The 20,630-nt window shown below is 39.5% G+C and overlaps 1 protein-coding gene across 1 annotated transcript in view; it reads right to left on the bottom strand.

The window, feature by feature from the left end:
• Positions 1 to 20,630, bottom strand: part of CNTNAP4 (contactin associated protein family member 4) — a 242,690-nt gene that overhangs the window by 193,889 nt on the left and 28,171 nt on the right. The window contains exon 2 of the mRNA XM_081107966.1: positions 10,690 to 10,800. Coding sequence (XP_080964092.1) covers positions 10,690 to 10,800 — 111 coding nt within the window. The remainder of the gene's footprint in view (positions 1 to 10,689; positions 10,801 to 20,630) is intronic.

Here is a 20,630-nt window from a genome sequence, read left to right as displayed (position 1 = left end):
TCATAACTGTAATTTTGCTACTGCTATGAATTGTAATATAAGTATCTGATATGCAGGAGGTATTTAGGCGACACCTGTGAAAGGATCGTTCGACCCCCAAAGGGGTCTCGACCCACAGGTTGAGAACAGCTGCTCTATGGTCAAGGTTAGCCTCACAGGCAGACAATACGCCCCATTCCCCACCATAGAATGTATGATGCCCATGGATTCCCTGGGCAGGTAGATCATCTCTCAGCACCGGGGAAGCCACAGGGCAGGAAGCCACAGGTTAAGTGGCCCAGCCCAAAATGAGGCCCTGTTACACCTGTGGGAAGCTGGACTTGGTCCTTACACAGGGGCTGGAAAAAGAGGTGGGGCTGAGAGGATGTGTCACTCAAGAAGTGTCAGATTACACCACATCTTTCATTATAATAGTCTCTTACACGAGTGAATACAGAAAAGATGGTTTCCTACTCATAGTTATCCTCACATTTCTGCTCCGTCCTGTCCTGGGGAAGAGGCTCAGGACAAGTAAGCACAGTATCAGAGAAGGAAGCTCTAAGCCCCTGCTCGCACTGTTTCTGTAGTTATCCACCCACCAGGCCATGAGAACAATTGGACATTCCAGCCGAGAGGGGGCGTTCTCATTCTGAGGCCCTTCACACATGTCAGCTAACATTTTGTTTAGAGCATTTTGCATTTATATTCATGAGAGAGAGCTGGTTTTAATTTTCCTTTCTTGTTTGCCCTTGACAGGGTTTGGCATCAAGGTGCTGCTAGAATGAGTTGGGGAGTATATGACTCTTTTTCTGTCCTCTGAAAGCAATTATATAAAATTAGAGTTATATCTTCCTTTAAAGTGTTTGGAAGAATTCACAGATGAAGATTTTAGCCTGGAGTTTACTCTGTTGGAGCATGTAAATTATGGATTTACTATCTTTAACAGACAGAGGAATATTTAAATATTCTGTTTCATTTCTTGGATTCAATCTTGTAGGTTGTGTTTTTCAAATAATTTTTTTATTCACTTAAATTTTCAAAATTATTAGCAAGAAGTTTAAAATATCCTCTTATATTTTTGTCTTATTGATTTTCTGTATTGCATGTCTTCTACTTCATTAGCTACTGTGCTTTTCTTTTTTCGTCTCCTGTTCCTTACTTTTGGTTTCATCTATTGGTCTCAGTTTCTTGAGAAACTGAGAAGTATGGATGGATCATTAATTAATACTTAGCTTTCCTTTTTTTTTTGTAATATAAGCAATTAAGGCTATCCACTTGGTCTGAGCTGCAGTTCACAATTGTGATCTACAGTATTTTGTTATTACTGAGTTCTGTAATTTCCAGTGAGATTTCTTTTTTAGAAGTGTGTTAATTAAATTCCACACCTTTCTGGGCTTTTTAATATTTTTAATTATTGATTTCTACCTTAATTGTATCCAGGGCACTTACTGTGTAGGTTTTAAATCCTTTGAGATTTGTTGAAATACTGTTTATGACCCTGAATAAATTTAAGTAAATATTCCAGTACACTGGGTAAGAAAGTGTATTCTGGAGCTGTTGGAGACAGAGTTTTATTTTGCAACACATTAAAATATAAATTACATATTTACATATTTTGTCAAATTTAACTTTGCTGTTAAAATCTTCTGTATTTCCATGACCTAATTCTTCAATGAGCTACAGAGAGAATTCTATTAAAAACCCCTCACAATGATTTTGTGTTTCAATTATATTGTCTATTTCTCCCATTATTTCTGTCCATTTTCTTTATATGTTTTGAAGCTGTGTTGTTTGGTGCAGAAAATGTCAGGCTTTCTGTAAGGCATCTCCTTTCTCTGAACCTTGCCCCTGAAGGCCTGGCTATCTTGGTTTCTCTCAGATATCCTTAAGCCGTTAACACTTTCTAGCTAGTTTACTAGTTTATAGAAACGTAGCTAACTGCTGTGGGCTGAATGTTTGTGTCTCATCAAAATTCACATGTTGATGCTATAACCTTCAACATGATGACATTTGGTACTTTGGGAGGTAATAAAGTTTAGATTAGGTCTTCAGAGTGAAACCCTCATGATGGGATTCGTGTCCATATAAGGAGAGGAAGACAGAGAGATCTCTCTCTGCACATGCACCAAGGAAAGGCCATACGCACACAGTGAGAAGGCAATTGTCTACAAGCCAGAGGGGGGCTCTAACCAGGGACCAAATCTGCTGACACCTTGGTCTTGACTTCCCCACCTGTGGAACTATGAGAATATCTGTTGTTTAGCCAGTCACCCAGTTGATGGTATTTTCGTTATAGCAGCTGAAGCGGACCAAGACACTAATGTTTCTAAATTAATCAGACAGACAGCCACCTTGCTAAACTCAGTTCCTTGACCATGAGATAGGACAAAGTCTTAGGTAAAATGTTATCATCCAGAGTTTCCTGGGGGATCAGGCTGTGTGGGGGCCTGCACCTGAAATAGTTTGGTTTCTTCCCCTCCTTTGTCCTGCTTCCTCCACTCCCTCCCCATTTTCTTCTGGGAGCTGGCCCCAACAGGCACCTCAGTCATCAGCCCCTCGGCCAGGGGTGGGCAAACTTTTTGACTCGAGGGCCACAATGGGTTCTTAAACTGGACCGGAGGGCCGGAACAAAAGCATGGATGGAGTGTTTGTGTGAACTAATATCAATTCAAAGTAAACATCATTACATAAAAGGGTACGGTCTTTTTTTTCAATAGTTTTATTCATTTCAAATGGACCGGATCCGGCCCGCGGGCAGTAGTTTGCCCATGGCTGCCCTAGGCTGTGTTTCTCAGAGATCCCAACATAAAATGCCTGTTTATTACTTAACTCACTGTTTATTTTCACTTTACTTACATGTGAACTTTTCCTACTCAACAATGTGAACAATATTAGAGATACCCAGAGAAATGGCCATATATTATTGATAATTTATAACTTTATGAATATATTTTAATTGACCAAATTTGAGTCATTGTGTCATTTTCAGTAGGATCATATTTATAATTTTTGTTGTTATTGTTAATCCTCACCTGAAGATATTTTTCCATTGATTTTTAGAGTGGAAGAAAGAGGGAAAGACAGAAAGAAACATTACTGTGAGAGAAATACATAGATTGGTTGCCTCCTGCACGAGCCCTCACCAGAGCCCGGGCCGGAGAGAAGCCTGCAACCAAGGAATATACCCTTGACCAGAATCAAACCCAGGACCCTTTGGTCCGCAGACTGATGGCTCTCTCCACTAAGCCAAACCAGCTAGGGCCATATTTATAATTTTAATTATTAGATTTTATAACAGTTGAGGAGATGTCCTAGGCCAGGAGCACTCTGTGTCTTCTAGTTTGACTTGACTTAGGACAATCTGCCTCAAGGCACTCCACTACCTTGCTATTGAATCCATATCACTCACATGCTTTGAAAATTTCCATTATTAGAGTTAGAAAGAAAAGACGTTATCCATAGAATGTTTCAAATAAAAAAAGAGTTCATTGTCATAGAATTTAGAAATCCTCAAATTCAACCCCATACTTTCATAGGAAAGAGGAAAAAGAGAGGAAATATCATTTCCCCAAGGCCAACCACCATTTAGTATTATAATCTAGTTTTCATGATTCCAAAACCAGCATTTTTTATCACTATAAATAACTTAGCAGTGGCTCCTTGGCTCACTCACTCAGATTACATCATCAGACTGATTCAGAGCTAAACGAAATGTGCTATGGGGCAGACAAGGACGATGAAGGGTGAGATAGAGGGACTAGCCAGACATTGTCGAGAGACATTAGAAGAGGGTGGGACATGTCCTTAAGTAGCGGGAGCCAAGAGGGAGGGCAACACCCAAAGTAAGGAGAGAACCGAAAGGTCAGGTGGACAACCATCTCTGGTGTTAAATCAAATGAATCTTCTTCAGTAGAAGAAAAGTGATTAAATATTAATCCCAGAAGTGACAGCAAACTCTCCTCTACTTTAATGAATAGAGGATATAAGCATATGGAGAAATGAGATGTAAGTCTTTACTCATTTTTATTTCACCTTCTCAAGGTTAGTACACAAAATATAATCTGGAAGCATGAGTGACACACCACTGACCATAAAATTGATTTCAACTTCATTCTCCACACCTTTATCAAAACGCTAGCAAGAAGTGAAATAAGTCTATCTGAGAAAGACAAATATCGCATGATCTTACTTATTTGTGGAATTTAATGAACAAAATGAATTGACCAACAAAATAAGACCTGAATCATGGAAGCATGGGATTGGGGGTATGAGAAGAGATATACCCAAATAACTTATATATTTATATGCATAGCCTGTGGACATGGGCAATAGAGTAGTGAAAAAATAGGAGGGTAGGTGGGGAGGATATATTTGTAATACTATCAACAATAAAAAATATATTTGAAAAAAACATTAGCAAGTTTTTTAACTTCACAAACCAATTCCCAATGACTAAAAAAGTAAAAGTATTTTCAATAAAACCATCAGATCACCCTAATTCAAAAACGTTGACTAAGGGTATTTAAGAACGTTTCTTCTTTACTGCAAGCTAATGATGAAAATATAAAATGTAACTATAAATCATTGACCCTGCTTTGCTTTAAAATTAACCAGGAATAAATCAACTCTTCCTACCAGAGTTATGCAGAAGCCTGAATTCCCTGAGATTATCTTTGTGTAAACTAATGTATATATTTGGTCCTGTGAGGTTTGCTAAAAGGGGGTTAATTAGAAGGTCACACTTTGAAACTGTTTAACACTCTCCTGGGCCTGTGCTTTGGTAATACTCGTGACCACACCACAGCGCTGTGATCATTTTCAATAAGGCCAATAGCATTTCAGTACTTTCTTTATGCTTCCAATAGAAAATTAGGGAATTAAAGCATAGAGGTTAAATATGTTTTCTGTCCTTAAATGAGTAAGAAGTAGCAGGGTTTAAACCCAGGAATGGTGAATGATCCCAGATATGTCTAATACCACAGCGTTTGTTCTTCACCTCAAATTGTATGATCCATGGGAGAGAATACATAAGCACAGCATTTTGGCTGACGGTCAAGTGTGTTGGGGAAGCATGTGTTCTGTGACTACAAGGGTGACTCTCAGGAATCTGACTGTTCAGGGATTTAGTTGGGTTTAAGAGCTCTCATTACAATTTTAGGAACTGTACATCTCCTAATCCCAGAGAGAAAGTAGGCCACGAGAAAGAAAAATTAGGCAGAGCTAATAAGAAGTCATGTGCCATAGCCTGAATCAGCATGGAGGTGGGGGACACTTGCAATTCAAGTGATTATTGAGGTGCCTTGGGCTTCCTCGGCACATTAGATCCTAGGAGTGATGGGGAAGCAGTTGATATAGAAACATATTTCTCTAACAAGCTCTACAAGAATAGGCCTTCCCCAGTGCAGTAAACACTGTTCACTCCTCAAGCGGGGAAGCTTACCGCTTACCTGCCCCATCTCTGGCCCCGGGGACCTATCAGGCACATTTCTGACCCACACCCACATGCTGATGAGGCACCTCACTACTTAGGCTTGAGTCTTTTTCAAAAGAATTGAAAAAATTTCAAAATTCATCTCCTATTCTTCTCCTCTTAAAGAAAGTATTGATTACTAAATATATTAATATTATTATTTTTTATTTTATCCATCACCATTTATCCCCCTTATACCTTCTTGCACCTCCACCCACCCACCTTGCCCCCCGCAATCACCATACTATTGTCCATGTCCATGAGTTTTCTGTTTTCTTTTTTGCTCCATCCCTCCACCACCACCCAGTCTCCCCTCCCCGAAGAGCTGTCAGCCTGCTAAGTCTGTCTCTATTTTGCTTGTTAGCTCAGTCTGTTCATTAGATTGCACATATGAGTGAAATCATATTGTACTTGTCTTTCTCTGACTGGCTTATTTCACTTAGCATAATGTTCTCCAGATCCAATCAGGCTGTCACAAAGGGTAAATAGTTCTTTCTTTATTCTTTTCTTTCTTTTTTTTTTTTTAACAGCCCAGTAGTATTCCATTGTGTAAATGTACCAAAGCTGTTTTATCCACTCATCTACTGATAGACACTTGGGCTGCTTCCAAATCCTGGCTACAATGAACATAGGGGTGCATATATTCTTTCGAATAAGTGTTTCTTAAATGCAAATTAAAATCACAATGAGATAACACCTCACACTATCATCAACACATCAACAAACAACAAGTGTTGGCAAGGATGTGAAGAAAAGAAAACCCTCATGCACTGTTGGTGGGAATGCAGATTGGTGCAGCCACTGTGGAAAACAGTATGGAATTGCTTCAAAAAAATTAAAAATGGAACTACTTTATGACCAGAGATCCTACTTCTGGGAATTTATCCGAAGAAACCCAAAACACTAATGTTATTATTTTTTTAATGTAATAATTATAAAAGATTTCATGCAATATGTTTGACAGCAGGAAACATTCACTTCATCTGTTCTCTTAAGTACTGACATGCATCATGCATATCTGGGGAATTTATCTTTGGGATTTTAATGTAAGCGTAGTAGTTGTATGCAAACAAGTGCAATGATTTAGGGCAGAAAGAATCGCCAAATATTTCTTCATAGAATGTTATAATTATTCACAATAGAAGTATATCCAAGAATGAGAGCTCTTTGTGTTAATTAACTATATATGCTAATTTTGCTGCAAATAGATACTTGATTATAACAGCAGATTGTATATGCCTGGGAAAGCATTGTTCTACAAGCATTTAGAGTAGAAGGGTTTAGCTGTGGTTAAAAAACAATAGATGATGGGAAAATACAGGAAATATTTTGATCTTTCAGAATAGATGAGAGAAAACAGGAATAGTTCAGAGATATTACGGGTTCAGTTCCCGACCACCACATAAAGCGAGTATCACAATAAGCGAGTTATAATCTTTTCGCTGGTGGAGGTCTTGCCTTCAATTTGTGAAAAACCCAACATCTGTGAAGTGCAATAAAGCACAGTATCCCTGTATTTGTCAGTTATGAAAGCAATCTGTTTTATACTTTAACACATGTGCATATATTTGTTTATATTCCCACATATAAATATTTTATTTTTAATCTTATTTACTGATTTATTATTTTACTTGTATACACAAGTATATCACTTTGCAATAACCCATTTCCAAGGTTTCCAAATACATTGGGATTATTTTGCAACCCCAGGAGCAGTTCTACATATATGGCTTCTTTAAATTCTCTTCTAAGAGCATACATTTGATAGACTATCAAATGGTGCACTGGAACCTGTTTGAATTCTACATCGACAATAATAAAAATTTAAGTTGTCCATTATATTTCAAACAATACTGAAACTACAACAATGGAAATATTATGTCAAGGTAGAGCAGGGGTCCTCAAACTTTTTAAACAGGGGGCCAGTTCACTGTCCCTCAGACCATTGGAGGGCCGGACTATAGTTTAAAAAAAAACTATGAACAAATTCCTATGCACACTGCACATATCTTATTTTGAAGTAAAAAAACAAAACGGGAACAAATACAATATTTGTATTTGCATGTGGCCCGCGGGCCATAGTTTGAGGCCCCCTGAGATAGAGGGAGATTAAGTTCTATTTTATAGCCAGGATTAGCAGTGATTGTTTTGTGATGTGTTGTTTAGAGTTAAGTTTGGATTACACTTCTCTGAGCTATGGAGTCTGCCAGGTTTAAATTGAGATGCATCTTTCCAGTGCAAAGAGAGTAGGAAAAGAAGTTATTTACTCACTGGCACTTGTACTAGTTTCTCAGAGCTGCGGGAACACCATATACTAACTGGGCAGCTTAAAAGAACAGATTTTTTTCTCAGACAGTTTTGGAGGCTTATAGTCCAAAATCAAGGTGTCAGCAGGTTCATCTCTTTCAGTAGGCCTCAGAGAAGAAGCCTTCCTTGCCTCTTCCTTGCTTCCAGTAGTTGCATGCAACACATGACTTTTTCTGGTTTGTAGCTACATCATTCCAATTTCTGCTTCTGTCTTCACTCTGCCTTCCATCTGTCTTTTCTATCCTTGTGTGTCTCCAATTCTCCTTCTCCTGATAAGGCCTTATTTGGAGCCCCCTCTAATCCGATAGAACCGTAACATATCTGCAGAGACCCTATGTGCAAATAAGATCACATTTATAGGGACCAAGTCAAGATGTAAAAGTTTCCTTTGAAGGACACAATTCAACCCACATTGGCACTCAAGTAAAAAATTTAAATTAACATACCTAAAAAAAAAAATTCCTTTTTCTTCTTCCCTGCTAGCAGAAATAAGAACATGAAAACTTTTCCTGACTTCAGTCCCCCCTAGAGGGCCTAATCGTTTTCATAGTTCCTACTGCACAGAGGGAAGGCAGTGGGCTATTGAACTTGGTTTCTCACTTCTTGTCTGCCATTCTTTGGCTCTAAGATTTCCAGAGTCCACAGGAAAGAGGTCACCTTACCTGTGCTTGTAGGACAGTAGGGCCTTTAGTTGCTGATTCAGTCGATTTAATACATGACCTGCTAACTTGGCTGAATACCCTTCCATAGCCTGATCTAAACACTACAAGGAATGTTGCCATACTAGAAATAATATATAGACTTTAATAAATCACTCAAAATCTGACGTTCCTTTGTGAACGCTTCATGTAATTATGACGGGGGGGGAAGAAAAACTAAATGTAAAAGAAAAATGTAATCAAGTAGGTTGACAACCAGCAAAAGATAATTAAAATGAGCCTGTTTTGTTTCTCTGTTTCATTAACATGCAAATGAGATTCATGAAGTTTGATATTGTGTTTCACCAAGAGCCATAGAAACGAATTAAGAATGAAAATGAGTCCCACTGATGGAGGTTTCTGATGAGTATGTGAATTAATGAAAAATATAATTTTACCCAATTAATAACTTATATATACTTTTTGTGATTTATTGAACCTCAACAAATGAAATAAAGATAGTTAAATTAAATTTTGTATCTCTTTCCAAGAGCCAGATCCTATGAAAGCTTTTATTACTCAAAGGGAATGGTGGCCAATGTTAAACTCTGCTTTACTTTAAAGGAGCACAAGATGGACCTCATCCCAGAGCAGTGCTGTGACGGCAGCATTCCTACTGGGAAGACCTTGGGTACAGGGTCAGGATGGGCCTTCAGAGGGTTGAGGAAAGCTCACTTCCCTGTGATCAATAAGGGATTCAGAACTGAAAATAGGGAGAGATAGTCCAATGTGGCCAATAACTCTCACTACAAGGCAAATCAAAGTAAAAGGTTAACACAAAAATATTCAAGGCCCTCCCAATTCCCCATTCTACAAGGATCGCAGTGATTACTCTTGCTGACACTCTCACACTCAGAAACACACGTAGTTATGTCTATATAAAAGAAACACATTAGTAATTGTCTCAAATAATATGAGATAAAATTTTAAAATGAAATAAACTAAAATCTAAAATCATGCTCAATTGTTAGATATTTATAATGTGTACCAGATGACAAAACACAGACAGACACACACACACATGCATGCATGATCTACTTGCTATGCCTAATGTTCAATGTACTCAAACATTAAACAGACCAAGGATAACATCAAGCAGTAAAATTAGAAGAGGTGGCTGACATATGGCATGCTAGAAGGGGATAATAAATGAGCAAATCACGGTTTTAATAATATATGATGTCAGTGTGTACTGCTTTATGGTTGTTCAAAATGTTTTCTGTGTTAGTATCACCATAGAATACATGCACAGATGGTTTTTGCCTTAGCAGATTATGAAAAGGGACCACGATCATATTCTGTCCCCAAGTGCAGACTTTTGAAATTCTCTCTTATTTCTATAGCAAGTTGCCAATGAATTATATGCACTTTCCTACAAACAAATTCGAGCAATTAAACACAACCTAACGGTCAACAGGAGAGCAAATCAAATCATCCACATTGAGAAGGAAACACACTGAGAGTTTATTATTTTTAAATAACTAGTAACTTTTAAAAGTACTTCTTTTTGCAAACTTCCTTGCTTATCTTGAAACATAGGGCCAATGAAATTTTGATGGCTACTGTATACATAAGGATTGTAGCTTAAAAGAACTACAATAGGGTTACCTCCCATTGAGCCCATCATAAGTTGAAAAGATCTTATGTCAAAAATGCATTTAATATACTTAACCTACTGAACACATGCTTAGCCTAGCCTACCTTAAACATACTCAGAACACAATAGCAAAAAAATGGCTGGAACATAGTACACTATAGAGTATCAATTGTTTAAGCTTGTGATCACGTGTCTGACTGGGAGCTATGGCTCACAGCCACCACCCATCATCATTTGAGAGTGTGGTACCACATTATCCCTAGCTCAGGAAATGATCAGTGTGTATTGCTTTCGCATAAAGTCAAAAAATCCTAAGTCAAGCCGTTGCAAGTCAGGGACCATCTGTACTGTTGTAGAAAAGTTTATTTTATAGGGTATATAAAAAAGCTTGCCAGATTGAAGGATTTCAGCTCTTCAGGTGCTGAAATGATCATACAGGATTAAAATGGGATGCATCCCTCTGCCATGCCAGAACCAACCCTACACGTCATGTACATCACATGAGCTTCTACCATTTGCTTATTTAGAAATTTACTTCATTTACAACATATCATTTATACTGAGTTTATTAAAAGAGAACGGAAAATTAATGAGATTCATCATGATCCTCAGAGGGGAAGAAAAAGCAACAGGCTTACCATCTCTTCGGTTTAGCCTTGCAAATCCAGGACCATGGCTGCTAGAGAGTTCGGATGAACTGCTGAACGAGGCCTGAGACAGGGCAGGCACCAGAGGCTCATCACAGTCATCTGCCAGGAGGAAGAAATCCATCCGGATTAGTACAGTGCTGACAGCTTTCCTGGCTTCAATAGGTAAGAAAAACAAACAAACCAAACAAAACAAGAAAAACTAGAATCTATAACAATATGCCCTTTGCTTATACACAGTCTTCTCATGCAGGTCTACTAAGTTCAATAAGAAAAGAAAAAAACTTAAAGACAAGAGAATATGAAAAAAGAGAAGGCAAACTTCATAGAAATGACAAAATAATATAATACCTTCAAGTAGAAAAGTTTTACTTAAACAAGAAACAAAAATACCCAATCAGTATACCTAAATTTATAAATATACTTATTAAGGAAAGATTTCTAAATTTTACTATATAAAAATTAAGAACTTATGATGGCCAAAAGTTACATAAAATGAAAAGAAATATACCAACACATAGAAAATACTTGCAAAACATTATACAATTTGTATTCCAAATTAAGGAAAACAAAATAAAATAAAGAAAAATAAAAACTACCTTTAAATCCGTTAGAAAACACATCAGGACAAAAAATGGCACAAGCCAAAACCAGAGAGATCACCAAACCGAACCAATATAAACTGATTTTCAAGCTCATCAGAAAAAAAGAAGTGTAAATCAAGACTGCAGTTAGATACTATTTCACAGATGTTAGATTAGCAAGATTCCAGAAGTCTGACAACACCAGATCATCCAGACCAGGGGTCCTCAAAACTTTTTAAACAGGGGGCCAGTTCACTGTCCCTCAGACCGTTGGAGGGCCGGGCTATAGCTTAAAAAAAAACTATGAACAAATTCCTATGCACACTGCACATATCTTATTTTGAAGTAAAAAAACAAAACGGAAACAAATACAATACTTGTATTTGCATGTGGCCCGCGGGCCGTAGTTTGAGGACCCCTGAACAGTGTGGGCCTAGAGAAGCTCCAAAGGACTCCTAGTGGGACTGCAAATTTGAGCAACTACTTTTAAAAAACAATTTGTCCACTTCAACCTTCCATACCCCATGTTCCACCAAATCCACTGACAGGTCCTCCTGGAGAGAGTGTCCCTACAATGAATCACTGCTCTCCAGGCACTTTGAGATCTTACTCACAGACACAATACAAAAACAAGTATTTCCTGTATTCCATGAAAAGAAAAAGGTTGGGAAGCAGTGACCTATAGAAACTCTCGCATTTGTACACCAGAAGACATGTGCAATTTCTAGCAACATTGCTCATCATAGCAAAAAATCGTTAGCAATCCAAACATCCAAATACCAAAGAACAGATCAATAAAGCTTAGTACTTTTCATAATGGAATAACATCCAACAGTAAAAAGGAACTATACCAATACACACACACACCCACCAAAAAAAAAAAAAAAAGTAGGATCTCAGAAACAAAATTTTCAGTGAAAACTAAAAAGTTATAGAAGACCATACAACATGTTTCATAGTCTTGAGAATCTTAAAAACAAGCAAAGCTAAGTAATATTTGTTTGGGGGCATATATGATTTAAAAAAATCTATTAATGAGACTTGACTCGGGATGGTAAACACAGTACAATATACATATGATATATTACAGAACTGTATACCTGAAACCTACATAATTTTATTAACCAATGTAACTCTAGTAAATTCAAGAAAATATTTTAAAAACTTAAAAATAAAAAAAGTTCAAATAAATGAGAAGCATAAAATTTAGGATAGTGGTTAATTCTAAAATAAGGCAATATATGCATATATAAATATGCTAAAAGAATACATAGGAAGGTATACGCATGTCTATTATCTATCCTTTCATGTGTATCACATATAAAATTTAAAAATAAGACACAAAGGGACAGGAAAAATGTAAGAATAGGATCATGTGGACCATGATATCCATACATGCTTATTTTATTCAGCTGTCTTCATTCTATGCAAAGTATCTGTCTTTTATTTTACACAATTATTAAGTTGTTGCCATTTTTGCTCTAATCAGAAAGTATTTGGGATGTAATACATACTGGTAATTTAAAATCATGCAGGGTTACTGTCCCAACTTTTAATTAGTAATAAGCAATTTAATTTAAATTAAATTAAAAATTATCTAGCAGTGGTTCTCAACCTTCCTAATGCCGCAACCCTTTAATACAGTTCCTCATGTTGTGGTGACCCTCAACCATAAAATTATTTTCGTTGCTACTTCATAACTGTAATTTTGATACTGTTATGAATCGTAATGTAAATATCTGATATGTTCTATGTGTTTTCCGATGGTCACGACCCACAGGTTGAGAACCACTGATAGAGCATTCTGAAATTTTATGAAACTTATTCTGCTTGGACATAATTTTTTTAATGATCACTAGCAGTTTTATTGCTTAAATATTCAAACCATAACATTTTTCTGCAGTTCTGCTATTTGAAATAGTGTTTTTCTTTAAAGCTAAATATTTAAAGTATAAGTGATAAGTAAAAACTTACCAACTTAACATTTGAATGCCTTACAGAAGAATTTGCCTAAGATAGCATTTTATTTTTTAAGATCATCTCATTTTCATTTGAAGTTTACTTTTTCTTCTTTCACACCTTAAATTCTTTAGCTAACTCTTAAGACAGATTTGATAACTGGCCCACAGGTCCTGCATGTCTATTGATTGGCTGAAATAGCTGACACTGTCAATCTAGTTGTAATTCAAGTATTAAGGAGTGCAGACATTAAAAGACATACAATCCAGGGAGTACTGAAGGAAATTCTGATTATGCCCAATCACAAGCAAAATGCTTAAGTACACTGTGGAAACTAAGACCTGGGTGTTTGCATGTACAAGTGAGCGCATTATCTATACCGGGGAGAGGGTGCACATGTGTGTGTTTACCAGGAGTACAGTCATTTTTGAATTATTATTAGTATTTGGGTCAGAATGAGACAAAGGTATTTAACTGAAATTCACAATCAATTATGCAGATTCAAATAAATGTTTTGGATGTAAAATGTCTCTACTGCAATCCATCCCTCTAGAAGGCATGTATTTATTGCTCATTTGTTTTGCCACTACAAACTGAGGATGAAGCCTGTTCTATTTTTAGCTAAAAAAAAAGAATGGTATTAAAATAAGAGAGTGTTTATTCCATTTGTGGGGAGAGGAACATGTGATATGGGAAATAGATGGGGTGCTGATAGGGGGGGGTCCTGATGTTTGGTAACATTTTAGTTGTTGGTCTGAGTGACGTTACATGGCATTATATTTTTTTACCATGAGCTTATAAGCTTATACACTTCCCCACAATCTGTTGTATATTATTTAGCAACAAAATATTCTAAAATTATTCTTACATAAAACTTAAATAATTGGCACACTAGCACACGCTCCGTGAGTGCTCTTGTGCTAAGAACAACCATTTGACATACAGTATCTGTACCCCTCCTCTTTAAGGTTCTAATATTATTTTTATGTTACAGATGAGGTGACTGAGACACAGGAGTTTGGTCAATTTGCCCCTCTCCTTGGCATGGGGCCCTAATATTTACAAACTGCATTGGGGTCTAGAATCCAGTATGCAAGGACACAATGAACACAATGATGATTTCTTTAGGTTTGGAGTGTAGGAATTTCATCAGATACCTTAATAACGTGAATAAAATATCTCTCAAAAAGTTGTGTACTCCAATTCCAGGTGTGCCAAGCTATTTGTTTAACCTTCAATAGTCTTGACACTGGGAAGTGGGGGGGGGGGGGGGGGGCGGCGGGGGAGGGGGTCTGAGACAGCAATAATGAGTCTGGTGTGAGTAAAAGGAATATTTCCCTCTAGACTTTAATGAAATGAAATTCTGAAGTGTCAGTCTCCAGTGAATTTAATTCCAGAAAACCAGTTTTCTCCGGCTGCACCAATAAATACATTAAAACGCAGGCCCTGGTCATGGAAAGCTGAGAACCACAACTGGGGCTGATTTTGCCCCAGGGGACACTGAGCAATTTCTGGAGGCACTCTGGTCATCACAACTTGGAGGCATGACTGGAATGTGGGGGTGGAGGCCGGGGTACTGCTGGACATGTTACAGTGCAGCAGCTGAGAAGCCCTACTCCACACTCACTTTAGACTGGGTGTCAAAACAACCCAGGAAACTAGTCTTCTGAACTCACCTTTCAGTGAGAACTCTCAGCTTCCTCTCAAATTTCAGTAATTATTAGCTCTAATTTACAGCTTTTCAGAGCGCATCTAATCATTATTCAGAATGCATAAATATATAGGCATTTAAGTCAGGAGCTTTTCTAATCTGAAATAACATACTATTTCAGTTCAAAACATAATTGTTTTGCCTTTTTTAATAAAGTACTATATCAGACCTTTGTTCTTTGCCAGGGACATATATAGGTACATGTATTACAAATACATTAGTATACATATATTATATTATATATTAAATGTGTGTATGTATAATATTTGTATCTGTGTTAAAATCATATAATACATATATATATACATATACACATGTATTATAACATACATATACACACATGTATATTATAATGCAAACATCCTATCTAATAAAAGAGAAACATGGTAATTAGCCATACGGCCGCTACCCTTCCCATTGGCTAATCAGTGAGATATGCAAATTAACTGCCCACCAAGATGACGGCTGGCAGCCAGGCAGCTGACATGAACAGAGAGGCTTGCTTGCTTCAGTGACGGAGGAAGTTCCCGGCAGCCTTGCCGGCCTCTAAGCTGCACTCTAAGCAACATTGTAACAAATACAGAAGCTAAACAAAACCCCGGGCTTCAGCCAGCAGGACCGCAACATTGTTTCAAATACAGAAGGTAAACAAAGGCCAGAAACCTGCTTTCAGCAGTGGAGGTCTCATAGCTGGAGCCAAGCCTCAGAGCTAAAACTGGCCCAGAATTTAAAAAAAAGGAAAAAAGGACAGGTTGGGAGCTTCAGTCACCTGCCGGCCTGAAAACGGCCCTCAGCCCCTCACCCAGACTGGCCAGGCACCCCAGTGGGGACCCCCACCCAAAAGGGGGTGTGACCAGATGCAAACAGCCATCATCCCCTCACCCAGGCTGGCCAGGCACCCAAGCGGGATCCCCACCCTGATCCAGGACACCCTTCAGGGCAAACCAGCTGGCCCCCACATGTGCACCAGGCCTCTATCCTATATAGTAAAAGGGTAATATGCCTCCCAGCACCGGGATCAGCGGAGCAACAAGGCCTCCCAGCACCGGGATCAGCGTGACAGGGGGCAGTGCCGAAACCCCCTGATCACCCTGTGGCTCTGTGTGTGACAGGGGGCGGGGCCACAACCTCCCTATCCGCCCTGCTCTGTGTGTGACAGGGGGGAGCTCCTCAACCCCCTGATCGGCCCTGCTCTGTGCGTGACAGGGGGAAGCTCCCCAACCCCCTGATCGCCCTGCAGCTCTGTGTGTGACAGGGTGTGACGCCCCAACCCCCTGATCGGCCCAGCTAGGTGTGTGACTGGGGAGCTCCCCAACCCCCTGATCGCCCTGCGGCTCTGTGTGTGACAGGGTGTGGCGCCCCAACCCCCCCCCCCCAATTGGCCCTGCCCTGAGTGTGACAGTGGCGGTGCCCCAACCCCCTGATCCTCCCTGCTCTGTGCGTGACACGGGGGAGCTCCTCAACCCCCTGATCAACCCTGCTCTGTGCGTGACAGGGTACGGAGCCCCAACTCCCCTGATGAGCCCTGCTCTGTGCATGATAGGGGGCAGCGCCCCAACCCCGATTGGCCCTGCTCTGTGCGTGACAGGGGGTGGCGTATCGTACCCCTGCTTATCGTACCCCTACCACCTCCACATGGGAAGGACAGGGCTGCCTACCTCCCAGAAAGAGAGCTCTGGCCCGAATCTGGTTTCCAGGAGAAGTGAACGGAGGGGCCTGGACTGCTTTCCTCCCTATCGACCCTGCCTTGAGTGTGACAGGGGGCGGTGCCCCAACCCCCCAATCGGCCTTACCCTGAGCGTGACTAGGGGTGGCATTGCAACCTCCCGATCCGCCCTGCTCTGTGCATGACAGGGGGCGGCGTCCCAACTCCCCAATCAGCCCTGCTCTGAGCCCGACCAGGGGCTGCACCTAGGGATTGGGCCTGCCCTCTGTCACCCGGGAGCAGGCCTAAGCCAGCAGGTCGTTATCTCCCGAGGGGTCCCAGACTGCGAGAGGGCACAGGCCAGGCTGAGGGACCCCCTCTCACAAATGTTTGTGCACCGGGCCTCTAGTTATTACATAATAGCATATACATAGATACATATTATAATATATAGTATAAAAGTAATACCACATATTTTACTATAGTATATATGTGTTATATGTACAGTACATATGTACAGTATTCAATATATGTGATTTACATATGTAAATATATAATGTACCCACCCCTACAAGTCTCCAAAGTACTGCTCACGATATAAGCTGCCAAGTAGGGGGACCCTGGGCCAAACGTGGAGTGGGGAGGCTGGTCCTGGACCCTCTCCCTCCGCAGCCTCCTTCCCTCACCTGAACAGATGTGCAGCTCAGGCTGTGGATCCTACTTCTCCTCCAGTTCTCTCCTAGTATTGCAGCCCACTCACCTCTCTCCTCTTCCTGCATATCACCTCCAAGTATATACCACTTGCTCAGGTGCCATTCAGCTTTTGCTCTGTGTTGGCAGGCACAAAGGCCCCTTGCTCCCAGCTCCCCTCTGCTATCTTTTGATACCAGAAGATAAGTTTCTAAATTGCTGGAGTAAAATGGAAATTCTTTGCTACCCTCTCCAACTTTTAGGATGGGCCTCTGGGAGACTGAGGACTTCATGGCTGCCAGTGTTGCTTATCGTACCCCTACCACCTCCACATGGGAAGGACAGGGCTGCCTACCTCCCAGAAAGAGAGCTCTGGCCCGAATCTGGTTTCCAGGAGAAGAGAACGGAGGGGCCTGGACTGCTTTCCTGCAGGTTTCTAGCTGCCGCACTACGTGCTGGGACTTAGCTCCCACTCTCCCCCACCCCTCACCCAGCTGCACAGCCCCAACGCAGAACCGAACCAGGTGGAGCTTGATAAACCTTAATAAAGAAGGAACCTTGACCATGGGCGGGGGGCACATTCTAGGTAAAAGGAGCTCAGGAGAGCCTGCAGACTCCATCACTAGTGGAATTTGAAAATACAGTCATCAAGGAGAAAGGCTGGTACAATTCAAAATGGCAGCAGGGAATGTTTGGTTAACCAGTGTTTGTTTGTTTTCTATTAGAGGAAGAAATGAACATCTCTTACTACTCTATGCTTTTCCAAAATCCTATTGCTTTTTGTTCACGTCTTTTCATAGTTATGTCAGGATTTCCACATTAACCTTGATATACAGTTGAAAATGTGAAACTATAGTTTTTGGCCTTTTTCATTTAAAAAAATCTATACACTGATTCCATATGGAGAATTTCATTGAATTCTGTTAGAATATTCATATACTTAGAGGGGAAATGACCTAACTTGTGCTGAGACGTTCTCTCTCTCTCTCTCTCTCTCTCTCTCTCTCTCTCTCTCTCTCTCTCTCACACACACACACACACACACACACACACACACACACACACACAGCTTTCAGGTCAATAACTCAGAAAACTCGCCATTTACTCTTCATGTAAGAGAAAAGCCACTGTCATTAAAAAGACAATGATAAATTAGATCTCTGGCAAACTGTGTATGTGAAAATTTTCAATAGCCTTTTATAAATAGAGATGCAAGCTTATATTGAAAGTATTTTAATATAGCTCTATCAAAAGTAATTTAATTTTTTTTACAAAGGGATTTAATGCATAATTCTCAAGTAAGTAAAAGCTGTTCAGTTTTTAATAAAAGTAATTCAATTTTCTTAATCTCTGTGTAATATTACCTGTACTAAGATAATGGGTATATATTATTGGCTGTTTATGTCCTCAGTGCTTTACATGTATTAACACATTTGATCCTGACAAATATGCTATACTATTTGATACTATTAACTCCACTGGAAAATTAAAGAGAAAGGGACACAATGGTTAAATAATTTAACCAAGGGCACAGAGCTCATATTCTGAGCCAGTACACTGTTGAAATAAGAACAGTACTAGGCATCTAAAATATACTTGGTGAAGGCCTGGTAGGGAGCATGGGGGGGACTCAATGGGGAGGGGGGCCATCTGTAGTACTTTAAACAAGAAATATAAATTTAAATAAATAAAAAAATTAATAAATATGCTTGACAATAAAAAAGGCTGATTTTCAGTAGCATTCTGCTTAGTTGCCAATGAGTAACAACAACCTCTTTTTTGGAAGACTTGCATGCCTGCTAATGAACCATGTTTCCCACAGAAATATTCATTGGAGAAGGACAGGATAAGCTAGGATACATCACAAACATGCTTTAAATCTTTAAAAATTCTATATACTAGAGGCAGCAATGGGACCATTGATAGGGAGCTTTGGAAATGTTAGAATCTCAGTCTATTCAGAAAACAAATAAAGTTTATTTAGACCTAGTCCAATATTCCATTGATGGATTCAAGATTAATGAATGACCTTCCCTTCAAGAAATCTATTTCCTTGAACAAAATGTTTTATTCCAATCTATATTATTGAAATTGTCATCCAGTTGAAACTGTAAATCATCAACTAAGAAAGAATGGAATTATGCTAACAAATATAAAAAATATTGTGCAAAGGTCAAATTTCATCCAAGAGTTAGGCAACAATATTGTTCTCTAACCCTAAACCAAGTCTGAGTTATTTTTACAAATTATGCAGGTCTAGTTTCAGGATCCGTGGAGTCCCATCTCCATGCCCAGGCATGACACATGTCCCTGGTGCACCTCTGACTCCTGCCCAATGAGAGATTGAATATGCAAATGGACAACAGCCAGACTTCATACAAAAACAGAACTCAGGATCATAACGGGCAACTACCGGCTCGGGAAGCCAACCTATGATCTAGTAGCCAGCCCAGAGAGTCAGACAATAACCCCTGTAGCAATTAGCTCAAAACAGCTAGGACTTGGTTAATAATTTGTACCCCTGCTTTCATCCCTCTATCTTTGGCCCCCAATCAGAGCATACAGAAGCCTTCCCCTTTTTCCCATTATAAAGTTTTCCCTGGCCCTTGGCCACCAGTGAGTCTCTGTCAAACACAGTTGATGGTGGCTGAATCCCTTGCTATAGTGACCTCTAAACAAATAGCTTTTGCTTGTTCTAATTTGGATGGGTCTTCATTTATTTCTATGCTAATAAGCTCTTCCCAACTCTGTAGGCTCACCCTCACAATTGTAACCCCCAAGGCATTGACTCAGCATGTCAAAGAAAGTCCATCCTAAGTATCTACAGAAGACCCAAGTATGTTTGAAACGCAGCAGCATCCTCCTGATTTAAAAAAAAAAAAAATCTATGGATTTGCTCTAGGTTGTCACTTCTGTGGAAGGTGCACTTTGAGTAGTTCATCCTAGTTACTCAGGATGGAAATAGCTAGAATGAATTACTGATTCTATCTAGGATGAATTACTGATTCTGAGAATGACATGGGGGAGGTTTTAAACTTGCCCTTTCCAGGTCATTCAGCCTTACTTTGTCTATGGTGTAGTTTTGCCAGGACTATGCTGGTTTGGAAATCACTAAAATAGATCTGCAAATTAATTTCTAGCCAGTGCTCCTTTCCTAAATGCCTTTATACTTTTCATACTGTTTCATGAGGCTTTTTAAAGATTAAAGAAATGGTTACCGTGTCACATCCCACCTCTTTCTCCCAATGTATCTATGTCAACTGACAGTGTGTGGAGGCAGCTGATGCACCGTGACATTCTGGTAAGAAAAAAAGAATATATGTTAAGAACCAATGATGATACC

Source organism: Myotis nattereri (assembly GCF_964212035.1).
Source record: "Myotis nattereri genome assembly, chromosome: 15".
Taxonomy (NCBI): domain Eukaryota; kingdom Metazoa; phylum Chordata; class Mammalia; order Chiroptera; family Vespertilionidae; genus Myotis; species Myotis nattereri.
The sequence above is the reverse complement of the archived record's forward strand: the minus strand, read 5'-3'. Positions and strand labels throughout refer to the sequence as shown.